Source organism: Apteryx rowi, unplaced genomic scaffold (genome assembly GCF_003343035.1).
Source record: "Apteryx rowi isolate R43461 unplaced genomic scaffold, aptRow1 scaffold_577, whole genome shotgun sequence".
Taxonomy (NCBI): Eukaryota; Metazoa; Chordata; class Aves; order Apterygiformes; family Apterygidae; genus Apteryx; species Apteryx rowi.
In genome coordinates, this window is record NW_020450846.1 from 295602 (window position 1) to 312800 (window position 17199).

The following is a 17199-nucleotide window of genomic DNA, read 5'->3' on the forward strand; positions in this document are numbered from 1 at the left end:
TTGCTGAACATAAAACCTCCTTGTTACAGTAAGTGGTAAAGCTGCATCTCTAGGTGGGGCTGGGTTTGGAGCTGTCAAGCCATGAGTTCAAATCCTGACTTGGGCAGGATGTCTCACTACAGAAGTGGACTGAGCTCTTTCATTTCTCCTGTCTCCTATTTCCCCGTCCAGAGGATGAAATCCATTTGTAGTTATGAGGTGTTCATACTGTAACGAACATTTAAAGTCAGAGATGGACTATTGGTAAAGTAAGTGGTTGTGACATGATTATTTTTCAGATTGTTGACTATAGGTATGTGAGCAAATGCACTCCTGCAGGAAAAAATGCACTTCTTTATTCTGCCTRCCTTTTTTCCTTCTTTGAAATATTTTTTCCAGATTGCCAACCAAACATTAAAAAGACTAAAATAACCGATGTCATACATCGAATATTTCACTGCTAACAATGGTTTGTTAAAGTAGTTGGCAAGAAAATCCATGTACCAGAAACTGTGTTTAAACTCTTCAAAAGATAGTTATAAATAGCCAACACCTTCAGGAACTGGGATATGCTAAGAGAAACATAGACTAAATTCATTGGATAATCTCATTTGTGAAGAATCATTTGTTCTGCCCTACTAGCCCTGTTTAACATTTATCTTAACYGTATCACTCACAAGTGACAGAGGCTCAGTGTTTTAAGCACTGAACCAAAGTGTCAGTAGATATGGCCATATCCCTACATGCACAGGTAAAATCTACGTGCTTAAAATCTGTGCGCAGTTGTGGGCCGTTTTCATGTTCTGTAAGGAATTATCTCAATAGCCCCAGTGATGCTCATATGTCTCTGATGTCTGGTTTTTGCTTTCCTCAGCTCCTGGCAGAGGAAGCGTAACCATCGCTAAGCTGTTGTAGGGACTTACCAGACCCCATCTCCCTGTAACATCTCAGCACTTTTCAGTCAGGGAGAGCTGACTTTCAGTAGCATCTGAAAGAAGACATTCAAACGGAGCAATAGCTACCCTTGGTCTCTCACCACTGTTGCTGCTAGAGCCACTCTCTCGCCCTCTCTAAAAGCCTCCTGCGTGATCCTGCTAGAAAGCCCAGCTTCTGCAGCATTTGCAACTAGTGTGGGCAAAGCAAGGCACTGTGGAGAGCTGCCCTGCTTCTGAGGAGGCCTTTAGGGACCTGATCTGGCAAAGCCTCCTCCATGCAAGCAGTTGCTGCTGGGGAGGCACCTTCTCTGATTTTGGTGGAATTTTTTTGTGTGCTTTAGTCATAAGTGACCATGTGATTCTTTTCCACCTGGTTTCTGCAAGCTCTTGGGCCCGCGAAAACAAACACATGTTGCATCTCTTCCATTCTGCTGGAGAGCCAGGGCACGACTTGTCTCTTCTATCCCTGTTTTCATTTATGAGCTCACTTATCCCATCTATCTTTCTCCAACATCAAGTCCTGATTAGGCCGAGCAGGAACACAACAGGCTTTCTTTCCCACAGGAGGCTCTTTTTGACCTTCCTTTCCTCTCCTTGTCTGACAAATTGTGGGAGCTGACCCATATCTCAGCGGCTGTGGGGATAATTCAGTCCAGCCCCATCCTGGCAGGCAGCTGTCTCCACAGCCCTTCTCCGCTGTTCTGCTGGTTGAGAGCAAGTGGCGAGGACATCTTGGGTAGGCCGTTGGCAGGGCTGGGTGCAGGCGTTCGGGTTAAATCAGAAGCAGCGCTAACTTTTGTCCCGAACCCCAAACCCAGTCTGGTTGGGAAGATGGGCTCTTTGGAATCAGCTGGTTCTGCTAGGCAGACAGTGATGGGTTGGAGAGGTTTCTTAGCCTCTCTGTGCCTTCCTCTCCCATCTGTAAGGAGGATGGTGAAGGTAATGGGTTGAGTAATATTCTGCGCTGAATAATTAGCATGCAGGATCCTTCTAGCAGCAGAAGTGCAGCATGTGGCACAATGGGGGACTCTAGTCTTATCTGATCCTGGGCGTGACTAAAACGAGAACAACCTGTTCAGATGTCGTCTTGTAAGTTATTTTCCGTGTGGACACTCCTGTGTCTGTGCTTCCCCTCACTAGAGCTGAGCAGTTCCTATAAGGCAGGGGAATATTTTTAACTCTACAAACCCCTTTCTCTGGGGAGACTTCAGGTATTCGGATCTGAAAAAGGGCATGGGGAAGACGGAGCAGAGTCGGGATTTGCAGAGGGGTTAAAGGCAGGATGAGAAGGTGCAGTCCTCTGAAGGGAGGCATCGTTTGGGGCTACGTATAGCTAAGATGGAGAGTGAGCGGACGGTGCAGTAGCTGGATTAGTCGTAATGGGTGAAATGCAGGACGGTGTTCTGCTCTGCCCTGGGTTTAATAAATTGAGAAGCAAGATGCTGGGTCCACAGCTATTAGAACAGCAATTAGCTCTTGTAAGGTCTCCTGTCTATACGATGCACTCTTTGGAAGATGGTTCACAAACCCCCCAATGTTTTTAGCAGGTACAAGCTGTTGCTTGCCCTTGGAAGGCAGCAAACTTACACAGTGCAGGATCCCTCTGCCATGCCCAGACGAACTTTGTCTTTTTAAGAAAAAGCAGCTTTCTGCTATGGCAGTTTATTGGCTGTTGGGTTCTTTGAACAGCCCTTTTCCCAAGTGGCAACCAAGTTTGTCCCAGGAGAAAAGTCCAGCTATGCAATTAAGCCAAAGCCCATCCCAGCAGCCTCCGGAACAATGTCTCCGCAGGCAGACCAGCATCTTCAAAACTTTTTCCTCTTCCTCATCTTCTTCCCACCATGGTTTGGTTTTAGCAGCTGTAGCCTTCACCCTGGGCTTAATATGGTGTAACAGGATCCTCTGGCAGGGGGAATCTTTAGTGGCTGATAAAACCTTAACTGTTGTGAAATGAAAGCAGGTTCCCTTTGAAGTGCGCCTCGCATTACAGTTGGCTGCTGTAGCCTCTATATTTCAACTACCAATAAAATGATTTATAAGCATAAAGGCCTGAGCCACCTTTAAGGCAGGGGAAGGGAAAGAATTGCTAACGTCATTAGCTGGAATGTATCTTCTTTTTTTCTGTGGGTTATAAATAAGGGGCAGAATCAACCTGTTTGGGCCATGAAACGTCCCTTCCTCTGCAAAGGAAGATAAATCCTATAAAATTCTTTGTGGAAGGTTTCAGTGTATTTGTGGTTGGATCCTCCAACCGGTCCCTGTAAGGAAGCACTACAGCTAAGCATGTAGCTGTGCATCGCACTTGGTGCGTGTGTATTTACTGTTATTATTGTTTATTATTTGTCTTACTATGATGCTCCAACCAAGGCAGAGGTATTGTTTGTATCTGTAGTTTGAGAGAGTCTCTATCTCAGATGGCTGATTACTGAAACAAAAAGGTGAGAATATGCTTTCATCCTCCCTTCAGAAGTGGCGATGTGATGCCTGGATAGTGTAAGGATCAAATTTTGTTGAATGCAGCAATGTTGTGTCATACAAGACACCTGTAGGATAATTAGGAACTAACTTTCTTGCTCTGAAGATAGTCCACTGCCCAGAAAATTAACTTTCCTTCCTTCCCAAGCCCATGTGCTTTGCAGACCAAAGTATGCAAGACACCCAGAGAATGCCCCAGGCACAGGCCTTTCTGGCCGGCTGTACCTAGTTGTGAAAGGATCCAGCGTATCCTTTTCTCTCCCTTAAAACACAAAAGCATCAACATCCTCTAACTGGATGTGGAAGAGCAAGACTGGAGGAGCAGGCTTGTGTAGGAAAGAGTGGTAGCAAAAAAAGCTTCTCAGGAAAAATCTGGAGGAAAAGAAGTAGAGTTTGTGAAGGCCAAGGAGGAAGATCAGAGACTTCTAACCGTATTTGTATGATATGAATGAAAACGCAAAGACAGGCCAAGAAAGGGAGTGGGAAGCTGAAAAAGCAGAAACTTAAGCAGGTCGCTCCCTTTAGATAGCCTGGCCCTGCTGGTGCCGAAAGCAGTTTGAGGTTGAGAATAAAGGGTCCATGCCACCACCGTAGAACACCCTTGGCTTCTTTGTTGATACTTGCTGTATCATGGGGCTTTGAGTTTTAAAAACCAGATGCAAGTACGTGCATTGGTGAATGGAGAGCAATAACCTCACGTGGTATAACATCATATAATGCAAATCTCTCCAAAACCGTGTTTTGATCATGTGTTAGCTAATCCGACTGACAAACCGCACAGGGAGAACCAGAGTACGCGAGGGTATGCTGTTTGAGAAACCTGTCCCGTACTCAATCACCTCACTCCACATGTTTCTTCTAAACTTCTAATCCAGAGTGGATTTGCCAGCATCTGGCTCTTAACTTTCCCACCCTTTCTAGTGTCAGAATTCACCGGAGTGTCTCTTACTTTCTCAGAGTCCAGACTCTCTTTCCTTCCTGATTCCTGGATTCATAGCTGCTTGGTTACATTTTCCCTCCAGTTATTTTAATTTTATATTAAAGGCCTCTGTACTGAGGCCTTTTTTTGGAACGGAGGCTCTTCCAGACAGGGACTAGGTCTTTTTTTCCTGGAGATTTGTCTCTCTCCTTATGTTCCTATCCGGTTAGTAGAAACATTCTGAAAGTTTTTATGTCCTTCTTAACTTGTAAAGTGGAAGAAAATGATGTGAAAGAAGGAGCCAAGTTCTGTTTCCTTAATGAGCATGAATTACACATGCATGCATGTGTAAGTGAAATAGGGGAAAAGGACAGGACCATCCGCTTCGTGTGATCAGGGCAAACAAAAGGTTAAGGTCATTGTTATTTATTCGTGTTGCTTACTGCTCCTGCAAACTATGTCATGGATTGGACCCTGTACTAGATGGTATGAAAGAGTTGCTAAATGTTTCAGACCTTGATGTTCTTTCATTTCTCTCTCCTTAACTCTGTCCTAGATTTCACTGGCGTTCCTTGAGTTTTGGTGCCAGCAATGAACACAGAGATTCTGACCTGCATGGGCATTGTTGATCAATGCAGATCGGATGTAAGCTGACCTATTTCTGTCAGGCTTTTGGAAGGTGCTAAAAGGTTATACTACTTTAGCAAGGAGTACTGTGGAATAGGAGCAGCTCTTTAAAGAGAAACATTTGGTGCCCAGGACCTGACATCAACACTGTATACATTTCAGGGAGGTTACTTTAGACCAGCTCTGGTCTGCTCCCGCAGACTGAATGGAGTTAGCAGCTGGAGTGTGCTGTGTGCATGCCCGGGGTGCATCTTTCAGTTGAATTTAACCTAGAAGGGATCTAGTTTGTGTGCTCCCAAGAGCAGTCCACAGTGTGAACTGAAGGGCTGAAAGTGAATCAAAAAAGTCACTTCAAAAGCACATTTCCTGTCTAAACTAAAACACTAATATGGATACACCCAGAGGGGCTCAGCTGAAAGGCTGTAGAGAAACATGAAATATTTATTTTGACAGCATTACTGTGCGTGGATGTAAATAACAGCATGAAGTGAAGGACTGCCCAGGACCCGAGCCTGCCTCTCTTCTATAGACGTCAGTAGGTCACACACAGCTGTCGTTAGCAGGTTTAAATCAAACCGTTTCCGCAGCACCCTAGCTAGCTGAGTAGCGCTAATGGAAAGAGCAGTAACAGAGTGCAATCCAGAGCGCCTCACCGTAATTTGTGCGTGAAGTTCACCATATACTTCCTTTTGCAACCAGCAATTCAGCTTTGCTTATCAGGCCTGGTTCTGTTTCCCAGATGCAAAAATCCGTATAATACCAACTATGATGAAAATCTTGCACCATCGCCTTGACCTCTCCACTTCACTGCAGCTCTGTGTACAGTCGGAGCACCAGCGCAGTGCGTGTGGACTGAGATCCAACACTCCATTAAATAAGAAGCTCTCAATTGCAAACATGTTGCCTTGTCATGTCGAGTGAATTAAGTATACAGGTGCAAATATAGACATATATTAAGCATATAGGTGCAAATAAGAAGAAAGGAAACTAAGTGACATTTACAGGGGAACTCAATTTAAAGGCCAGAGAAAGACTCCCATTTTGAGATCTTGAGCATGTCTGAAGTGAGATGAGAATCAGACCCATCTTCACTGTATTTAAAGAAGAAAGTTTTGTTTTGATTCACAAGATTTGGAGACACTTTGACCTGTAGTGCCTCAGACCCTTGTAACCCCAGCTTCTGGTCTGATGTTGAGCATCTTGGAAGCCTGATGCAGGATTTTTTTCCTCCTGAATGCTTTACACTCTCGATTTTTGCTCCATTTTTTCTTGTTGCTGTGAAATTTAATCATGTTTTCTAGCCCTTTAGGCCTCACAAAGTCCAGCAGCTGCATTCTCATCTGGCTTGAAAGCTTATCCGCATACTTCTCAACCCCAAACAGAAATCGGTCCTGAGAGCCTCTCTGATTAAATAAAGTAAACCAAGCCCAAAAGACAGCTTGAGAAGCCCTTCCCACTATCCAGAAGGGAGATTGCCCACGATAAAACACATCAGGGCAGACAAATGCATTTAGAAAAATCTCTCCTTGAGTCTCCCAGGTAAACCAGCATTGTAGGAAACATGAGCCCAGCTTTGCACGTGCATTAATACTAGGTTTATTTTAATGCGCAGCGATTTAAATTGGCTGCAGTACAATGCTAGTACATACTGCAGTGCCTCTTGCAAGGAGAACATGTCTTAGCATACAGACRAGAGTGATTTGCTGCGGCATAGAGAAGCTAAGAAAAGCCTGTATTCCCTCCGGTCTGGTTCTATCTATTTAGCTTGTCTAACACAGAAACCATGATGCTAATCTATCTATTTATCCCTCCTAACAGTGCAGCCGTGTTGCTATGATGGTACTTAATCCTTCAGCATAATTCACATAGTTGTCAGATAACAAGGCAGAATGGCCAGGTGGTAGCAATACATCTACTTGGTATGGACTCTCTTGGAATACACAAGCTAAATTATTCCTCCTCATCTCACCCTGCTGCTGATAGCCGCCCTCCCACATTCTTAACAGTATCTGAATCTTTCATAATATTAAATGCATGTATTTTCACCATGTCCCTAGGAGACAAGGGAGTAGTATTCTTGTCTGAGAGAAAGGAACCGAAGAACAGACTAATACTCCTAAAGTCAGGTGGTGACTTGAACCTGTTTTTGGTCAGTGCTCTAATACTGGGACATGCTCTCTCTCTTTCCCTCTCTCTCTTTCTCTGTGTTCCCCATCTCTTCCTCTGGCTTCCGGATGCGTTTCCATCTGATGCATCAGCAATCCAGACAAGATGGGACAGGAGCTCAGAGTGAATCACACGTGCTCTTTCCTCTTCCCCGTCTCAGGTGTGGTTCAGTAACCGAAGAGCGAGGTGGCGCAAACAAGCGGGAGCGAACCAGCTTGCGGCTTTCAACCACCTGCTGCCGGGGGGCTTCCCGCCGACAGGAATGCCGACTCTCCCCCCATACCAGCTGCCGGATTCCACCTACCCCACGACCACCATTTCCCAAGGTGAGTTCCCATTCCCATACACTGCTCCTCTCCACTTGCCCTATGTTATCCTATCAGCCCTTCCCTTTCTGATTTGTGACATTCCTCTTAGACTCTTGTAATAGGTAGGTGGCTTCTTTAGCTGGGGAGGCCAACTTTTGTCTCAAGTCAGTGGAAACTCCACAGTGTCTCCTCTGGAAAATGGGGAGATCCAGTTTGCTCTCTGTCCTGTGGTCCTTTCTACTGCATCAGTGTGTCTCATAACTGATGATACTCTGCTCAGCTTTGAAATGGAGAGCACATCAGTCTACAAAGCAAGTGCACTATAGGCTATCCCGCATGATGGATTAAACTCCATACTGGGACTCAGTTGTGAACCAGTTTGCACCAGTTCTTGCATTTCCTTTAGAAATGGTTTTCTTGAGAGCAAGGTATGTTGGGGGCTGTCCTCTGGGAGCAGGTTCTGAAGCTAGTAGAAGGGATGTTGCTGATTCCAGTTGTCTTTGGCCTCGGCCTCTACAAAGGAATTTACAGATTTTGTCTGGAGGAAATCAAGAGAAAATTAGGATATTTCACCCCAGGTTTGCATATTTTGTACTGTACATAAACTGTCAAACAATGTTTGTGTTCACATGGAGCACAAAGATGGTGAGACATAGAAGCTGCGTTAGCACAGGGCTGAGATCAGGATGGACAAGCCATCAGTCCATGTTTTGCCCAGTCCCAGCTGTAGCATCCCATGACTGTTGACCTACGAACAATCTCTCCGCAGACGGGGGAAGCACCGTACACAGACCCCAGCCGCTGCCGCCATCCACCATGCACCAGGGAGGGCTTGCCGCAGCAGCTGCTGCTGACACCGGCTCTGCCTACGGGGCCCGACACAGCTTCTCCAGCTACTCGGACAGTTTCATGAATGCCGCAGCTCCTGCCAACCACATGAATCCTGTTAGCAATGGCCTCTCTCCACAGGTATGTGACCCACTTCCATTCTCTTTCTTTGGCTGAGAGCATTTGGCTGGTCCAGATCCTCTGAGAGCAGGGCAAGCTTCAGGCTATCACAATGTGTTATGATTAACAAGGGAGTTATTGTCACGAACTCCTGGAGGCTGCCTAGTTAAAGCAATTAGCTGATCTGTTTACCGGCAGTATCTCTGTCCTGAGACATGCTGCCGGAGCATTTGTATCCTGTTAGTTCCTGTATTCGAGACAGCACACTGTAATTGCAAACACTGGGACCTAGAGCATTGGTGTTCATCTTTTTAGCCCTCTAAAAAATATTCCATTGCAGGTTGGCCCTTCGATTGTCGATTTTAGCCTAATGACATCAGACTTGATTTTCTTAGTTATTTTTTGCAGCGTCTTTAGGAGTAGTCTATGATTTGTGAGCCACTAATCTAGAGATTAGCTTGAGCCAGCTTGTCGAAGTCTGGCTGGAACATGGAAAGCCCCTACCTGTGAAAATCCCATAGATCTGAACTTCCTCAAAATGCAGGGATGTGTAGATCTGGGATTTGATTTCAAAGAACTAATAGTCATGTGATCAATTCTGCTTATGACAGCTTTCCACAAGGTCAGAATAAGAGGTGCAGGTAAGCTTTAAAGGAGAAAAGATACATTTACATGCATCTGTTCCTGTAAAAGAATGGAGCATGTGTATATTAAGTTTACGAGGCAGCAGCCCTGGCCTCCCCCTGTAACACACCCCTGATTTTAAAATCCCTGCCTGAACTCAGAATAGAACGCCCATGACCTGACTCTTGGGTCTGGCCTTAGCCCAGCTGCCTTTCAAAGAGCCCCTCTCCCAGGTTTTATCAGATCGTTACCAGTTGCGCGCATGGCTTTGCGGTGCCGCACATGATAGAGAAACAAGCCTCAGCAATGCAGAGAGGTTAAGTCCGCCGTCATCAGCAGGTCCGGAGAAAGCAGAGAGCAGAGCTCACGCTATGCGTGTGCAATGGGAGTGGACCTACGTTCTCAGCTGGTGAGCTCCACAGAAGTCGATGGGCATGTCAGGATTTGCCAGCTGAGAATACAGCCCACAATAGCTCCACTCTCTATCACCATCCTGCAATAAGAATTCTAATTTTCTGTCACCTCATTAGGTAGAGCCTTTAATCTTCCCTTTGGTTTACTTGACATAATCTGTCTTCCAAATACACATTTGCTTTTAAGTGGAACAAGGCGCATATTGTACGCTAAAAATTAACAAGGACTTGTATTCATGTGGCGTCTGCCATCCTGGAGGGGTACCAAATGCATTTTACTTTTGCTCTCAGTCGCTTGTGAAGTACAGAACCATATGAAGTGCACTGTAGCAGTTGTTTCAGAGTGGCCATCAGCACTATTTAAGACAGGAAGTGCAAAATAATGTGAAACTACAGGGAGAAATTAGGTAGGCATCTGAAATGAAAAGGCTACAACTGTTTAGAGAGGAGTCCAATAAATGGGGACATCAGAGAGGTATATAGATTTTAAGGTCCAATAGCTTGTGATCTCTCAAGTGTGAAAACAAACACTGAGCCTCAATGGAAAGAGGGAATTTTGCCGCTTCTCTGCAATGGTATAAAAACCCCACGTCTAGCTTTGAATGATCATAAGATATAAAATGTAAAAGTGTTATTGGCATGGGGCTAAATACTGCCTCAGAGAGTGTAATTTGTGGGGGAAATAGGGAGATATCTTTCTGACAAGAGATTTCTAGTAGCTAGGCTTGGGAGACGAGCATGTGGTATGGAATTCAAAGGCAAACTGTAGGTTCAGTAGTCCAAGGCACGTGATTAATTCAGATTATCACAAGTGCAATTTAGCACCATGGAATCAGTCATGGTGAGATCCACATGATAAAGCTGCACGAGCATTAGACATATAACAGTCCATCATGTAATTTCCATTTCTGTAGCTTCATCATCTACTTACTAGTCCTGCTCGCTGAATCAGAAGCTCAGTGAAATGACCAGACCAATGCTTCTTCCTATACTTATCCCTATCCCAAATTACCCTGCCCCCAGGCTCAGGGTAGAGGAAAATAGAATCCCGAGCCAATAAGCCCTTTGTATGGGAAAGAGAGGATACATTATCCTGCAGTCCTGAAGAAAAGAGAGCTTTGCACCCCCGAGAAAGGGAGATTCCCATTTTCCTGATGCTTCTAATCATGCGAGGGCCAAGATATCGGCATATAAATTCTTCTATTTCTTTTGTGCATAGAAAGACTAACTCTTTATTTTACGAGTGCTTTATATTTACTTATGTGGCTGCCTTCCTGCCTTTCTAAGCCCTCTGCTGTTCCTAGTGGAAGGATGCAAGAAATACTCCAAATAACATGAATAAGAACTCTTAGAAGTGTTCTCTTTTACACAGTGGAGTGGGTAAAAGTTTTGTGAGGTCTCAGTTTGGGTTGTTCTGTGCAATTTACTTGTGCATAATGCAACTATTCCACAGCATTACGGATAAAATCAATGCACCTCACCCCTCCTGTCTTCCTGTCCAGTTATCTGTGGTGTCTGGCCACTCTCTGCAGGGGTAAACACCAACCACAGGGAAGGAGGGAGTTCAGGAGATAGAAGAAAGTTGGAAACTTAAAATGATGGCGATTTGTCTGAACTGCAGACAGTTCTCTAGTTTCATCCCTCAGCAGCAGCAGGAGGGAGATTTCTTTGCAGTTTAGACAAGGGGGGTGGGGGCAGGCCTGGGGGAGAGCTCCCAGCATTTGCTGCCGCTCGGCACGCTATCCAGTTACCCCGGGATTGGGTGTCCCAGCCAGAATCCACCAGACGGGCTCGGTGCTGGCAACTGAAATTCTAGAGGAGAAGCATGGCATTTCCATTCTCACAAAAGAGAAAAGGGGATTACGTTTGGCCTCTGCAGGCTCAGTCCCCCCCGCACGCACACCCTTTAGTCCTCCCCCTCCTCCCAGAAAGAGCAGACACTGCTGAAAATTTTACCCAAATTCCACATGGGAACGGCCATGTTTCTTGCTTAAATCTGGCTTATAGCACACAGCTTTTTGCCTGTCCAGCTCTGCTCCCGGATCCTTAAAGCATTTCCTAGAACGGACATCCAGTTTTCCCAGTCCTGTACAAAGGCCCATGCGCCTCTTTATTCCAGACCTGGGACTGCCAAGGAGTGAGGTCTGCCGGGAATTTTGGTTTTCAGCTACTTCATCCCATCGTTTCCTAGCCTTCATCACAGCTCTGTCATGTGCTTGGTTATTTCTCTTGCGAGCTCCCTTGAGCTCTGAGACTGTAGGAACCCCTTTCCCTTCTCCCCCATTGCACGAAAGCATCCACTGAACTCTCCAACTCATGTTGTGTGACACTTCATATATGGACGCTCATCTTGGTTGGACAAGGGATATTCCCAAATAATTAAACTGCTACCTAGCACGATCCTCCATGCCATGCTCCGTGCCAGATCTTAGTGAGAAAGGGTAACCTGAGCAGTTATTCATGATGGTTTCATGCTGGGACAGCCTTGCTAGGAGAGACGTCTTGCTCTGAGTGTTGCGTGTTTGAGAAAGCGAACTTCTTAGGCCGGCCAGCTGCAGCCAGATGAGTCACCTGGCATCTGTCAGGGTGGAATCGGTGGCTGCAGCAGTCACGGATTATTGAAAAGTGGTTTGGTACCAGGGACCCAGAACTCGCAGCAGTGTGGTCCCCATCACTCCCCAAAGGTTGCATGGAGAGCAGCAGCTGTTACGCATTCAGCTGGACTGACTCAGTGGCTTGTAACTGCCTCCCGGCTGGCGTAGATGCTGTGCCAAAACTCAGCAAGGAGATACAGATGCAAAGCAAGGTTAAATAAGAAGAGCGAGTAACCAGAGTCAGAGCAAATGCAATTTCTGGCCCTGGAGCTTCTGTCTCATTTTTTCTCACAGCACTGGGACAAGAGTGGGTTGAAAATCAAGAGTGTGTGTGTGTGTGGGAGGGGGGATTTCACAAATACATTTCAAACATTTCCAACTCATTTTCATCCCAGAGTTTTTAAAGGATCATTTTCCATTTATTTGACAATACCTGTCAACCCCGGTTATAACAAGACCAGGTACCAAGACTTCCCTAGCCGGTCACACTGGCGGCAAGAACAAGTGTTGGATCCATCTGTCTGAAATTCAGGTCTTTGCTAGTTGAGAATCCTCACTCACTGAGGTGGCGTAAGGTTCGTGATAAACAGCTCAATATAACGGTAAACTCAGTATAATTCCAGCTAAGGCCTGATCAGCGTTTGTCTGACAATCCTTCAAGAAAGGTGTATGCTTCAGTATGAACTGAGGTGGGAGGAAGGGGCAGTGCAGTAAATTGGGCAGTACGCTACAAGGATTTTGTTCACTGCTTCCCCTCCTAAAATTTGTGCTGCCCTTTTATATCCAGACTYGCATCTTAAATGTATCTGACCATTCAGTGTAGCACGTTGGGATCTTGCAAGGGATCAGTCAAGGGCAAGAGATCATTTGCTTATTGCAAATGCCCTGTAGCAGAAGAAGGTGCAGTAGCTCATAAAATGTTGTGACTGGAAGGGGAATGAGGCAGTTCCATGCTCTCCTCATCCCAGCAGTTTTGATGGATGGCAGCTAACTAGGGAGGTGGCGAGCGATCTGGCTCCATAAAAGCAGGTCAGGCAGTGGAGACCTTTAGAAGTGCTCCTTAGTATTTGCACGCAGTTATAGTGGCATCCTTGGATCACAGGTGGAAGAGCAATAGAGAAACAGCAAAATATTGTTATTTATTGCCAGCTAAACTCACCTTTCCCCAGTTTTAGTTCACTTATCAATCTGTTTAGCCAGCTAATAATCTGTAAATAACTATTTACTGATCCATGTAGTATGCTAGCCACCTACCTTTTAAGCTTTGGCACTGGTGCTTACCAATGCAGCATCTGTCTATCTGGAGAACGTATTAAGGTGATTATGTTTAAGATTGTGGTCAGGCAATTCCTGTACTTCCATAACATGTTATTTCTGAGACCTTTGAATCTTTGAGCAAACTGACAGGATCACCCAGAGATTAAGATAACTCGTTCACCATCTCATACTTGTTGCTTTAATTTTCTTAGGGCTTTCAGTGGCTTTTTTGCTCCATAAGCAAATTCATTCCCAGCGTAATGGCCGTATATTCAACACAGCATTAATGTGGCTATGGCTGGAGACTGAAGGTTGGAGTCAGGTTTTACAGTTCCTGGGTTTATCATCATTTCTTGATAGGGTTCCTGGAGGGAGACTTGAAGTCACAGGTCAGGCTCTGAATTGATGTTTATTTGGTATTAACATACCAAAAAACAACAGCAGAGCCCTGCAGCATATTTACCATCTGGTAATTTAGCTGCTTTGGCATTTCTAGGGAGCACAGAAATCCAGTTGGTTGCTCAAATGGGTCTTTTGTCATCCCCAGGTAAGCACAGGCAGCCTGATGCTTTGCTTAGAAACAGTTCTGATGCTTTGAGCGCTGACGATGCCTTGGTATTTCTGCCTGGTGGGAAATAAGGTTACCCCTTGTCTGCTTTCCCTATCGTTTTCCTCCTCCAGTTATCAGGATTTTAAGTTAAATGAGGGAATAAGAGTAAGGAAACAGCCTTGAGCACTGCTGTTGCTCTTCCTTCGCTCCTCCTCCCTGATCCAACGTGGAATCAGCATTCCTGCAAATGAAGGCAGGAGCAGTAGATGGAAAGATGGGATTTCAGCTGCCTTTCCTGAGCTTCTTGGAGAGCAGAAGCTAAAAGGAAAGTGTCTTTGAGCCCCTTGGCACACCGTACAGGGTGGAAGGGATGGAAAGGGGGCAGTGCAGAAATGAATTGCTCAAGCGTGTTTTGCCATGTCTCTGCAAGAGATGCTCTTCTGCCCTGGTGCCCACAAATTCATGCTCTAAACTATGGGACCTTCTAAGTCTGTACAACATAGCCCAGCCAAGAAATTTCCTGATGTCATCTCAGGGCTCCGATCCCTTCCACCATCCCGGGTAACATTTTCCTCAACTTCAGCGGGGTGGGATTAGAGATGATCTAAATCCCTGTCGGGAGCGAACTGATACTGGCGGAAGCGTGAGAAGAGCCAGCTGAGTCCTTTTTTGGGAAACCTGGCAATTGRGGAGGACATGATGTTAGCTGGCGAGAGGAGACCAGGCATCATGGTGTCTGGCTCCAGAGAGACAGCGCTCCTCTGTTCCGTGACACGGATCCTTTCCGTCTGGTTCCTTCTTTTTTTTTCCTTCTTTTTTCCCCCCCCCCCTTTTTTTTTTTGTCGGAGACACTGTGCCAATAATAAGCATTCAAAATGAGTCTTGCTGGGCCAGAAGAAGGGGAGGGGAAAAGAGAGGGTGAGGAGAGGGGGAGATTTGGGGGGGGGAGGGGAAAAGGGAGGAGGGGGTTTAAATAGCAAAGAATTAGAAAAAAAAAATCAGATGCAAATCACTAGTAGAGAGAAAATTATGTGCAATTACCCAAGCGATACTGGGCAGCCGTGCCCACCCCAACCAACAAGATCTCATTAACAAGCAGAAAATAAGATTGAAATGGTGTGTAAAAGAGCTGAAAAATGAATTTGAATGCTGCATTTGTCCACAATTACCCCCTCGTTCACACATATTTTATTGCAATTTTTTTATTATTCTTAATCTTTCCATCCCTCAAAGCAGATTGGGAACATCCTGGCATTACAGTTGCTGAGGGAGGAAGCATTAAGGATTCCCCGTTTCTCTGAAAGGAGACCCTTTTCTCGCTCGAATTTTAAAGGGTTGGTTTTGGACGGATAAGGATTCATTTCTCCGGCTTATCTTAGTGTAGGAACATGTTCTTCTCTTATTCTTTAACCTCTGACGCTCTTGGGTGCCACCCCACACAAGGGCTTTTTTTTTAACCTTTCCTCCTGCTTTTCTCTACCTCCTTTTTTCAGCTCTTCTTTCACTTTTCCTTCCTCCTCCCTCCCTTTTGCACTGCCGCCTTCTTTTGGTGTGCAGGCTGGGCTGTTCCGTCCCCCGCTTTGTCTCCTCCGAGCTCCCCCTGCAGCCCCAGCTCTTGAGGAGTGCGATTCCCTCGGATGAGATTTCTCTCCTTCCAAAAGCCTTTCGAGTTGCAATTATTCTTTGCGCCCCATTTCTTCCTCAGCGAGGGGTCTTAAACCTCCCCGCGACCTCGTGGCAGATCGCGTATGGGATTTCTGGAGAAGGAGGTGAACATGTCCTTTTTTTTTTTTGCCAGGGGGATGGCAGCAGGGGCACAGGAGCTCCAGGTTTCTGGGAGAAACTGGCTCTGCTGAGACTACGTTGGCGTTTTCCCTTGCTCGGTATCAAATGCAGCTCCGTCTCTGTAAACTTTTAACCTACGTGTCCCAGGAAACCTGGTAGTTTTTCCACTAAAGTTTCTTCTTTTTTTTTTTCCAATCTAACCAAACAAAGCCCATCTGCTCTTGTCAATTAGACGCCCCTGCTATAAGCAAGGGGAAAAGGGGAACATGGAACATTTTTCTCGTGTGAAAATAGATACGTATTTATTTGCCTGATTCCTAATGACTTTGCTTCTGTGAGCGAAGGAGCAGGGTGGGAAGGGGGAAAGTCACATCTGAGGGGCCAAAACATTTTCTGTCAATCTTTCCCATGCAGTGAAACTGTATCTTCTCCCACACCATTTACACCTCCCTGTCGCGTAACCGGAGCTGGACAAACCGTGGCCATGATCCTTCCCTCAGTTTCTCCCTGCGCTTGCAAGAAAGTTTGCAGAAACTGCTTTTAGCCCTTGTTGCAGGGGAGAGGGGGGAAATATGAGATGAGGTTTCAAGAGTTGCCTTAATTGATTCGGATGCCCAGGTCGCATGGAAAACTGATAAAAACAAATAAGGTTAGTATCTTACAAGGTAATAACCTTAACCCTAGCATTAATGCTCTGGGTGGCACTGATTGCATTTATTCCTAACTATGTGTTTTCCACTCCAGTCAATTCTGTGTGTGTATTACTGAGATGTTAAAACGTCAGAAATGCCGAAGGGTGACAGAGCAAACAGTTGGGTCCTGAGCCTTTGAATTCAGTAGAAGCTTTATCATTGGGTTCAGTGGATGCCGATTCAGCCCCTCTGGGACTGCGCTGTTTGTAAACCCGAGCATCCAAAGTAGACAAAGKGGGGGGGGGGGGAAGGGGAGTAAGGAGAARACAGAAGAAACACAGAAAAGAAGAGTAAGGAGAACAACAAGAACAATGACAGCGGGAAGGAGAAACCTGGGGAGATGAGAAGAGGTCTGATGAGCTTCCAGGCAGCCAAGGAATGAAGGCCATAGGAACAGGCAGCACCTACTGAAGATGGTGGTGGATACAAAGCCAAACCAGGGTGGGTGGAACAGCCATTGTAGGGGCTGTAATTGGTGCTGAAGTCTAAACTGGCCTGGTGGGGCTTTCAGCTCTGTTGTATCAACTTGTTCGAAACGCCTCTCCTCTGGGTCTTGTCCCTTTTCCACACCAGGGAGGGTAAGAGGGACTTGGCTGGGAGACACAGACCTGGAGAATTCAAATGCCGGATTTGCCCTGCTTTATGATTAATAAGGGAACTCGAGACAAGRCAGGCAGGGCAGATAGAGAAAATGAGGGATTAGCAATTAGTACAGCATCCAGCCTGGTGACAGGCATTTCTGAGCGACCTCTGGCATTCGGAGGCGAGCGTTTCGCYGCATGGTTCGAAGAGCTGCAGTAACCCGGGGAGGGACTGGGGAGCTGGTGCTGAGCTGCGAGAGGAATCAGGGGGCCTCAGTGGGGAAAGGCAGCGCTGGAATGAGCAATGCGAGATAGAGGGGAAGCTTAAAAGGGATGAATGCAATAA

General features: G+C 45.9%; 1 protein-coding gene across 1 annotated transcript in view; it reads left to right on the top strand.

Moving 5' to 3' along the window:
• PAX7 (paired box 7) overlaps positions 1-17199 on the top strand; it is a 106194-nt gene that overhangs the window by 59317 nt on the left and 29678 nt on the right. The window contains exons 5-6 of the mRNA XM_026082432.1: positions 7262-7427; positions 8179-8378. Of these exons, the coding sequence (XP_025938217.1) occupies positions 7262-7427; positions 8179-8378 (366 nt within the window). The remainder of the gene's footprint in view (positions 1-7261; positions 7428-8178; positions 8379-17199) is intronic.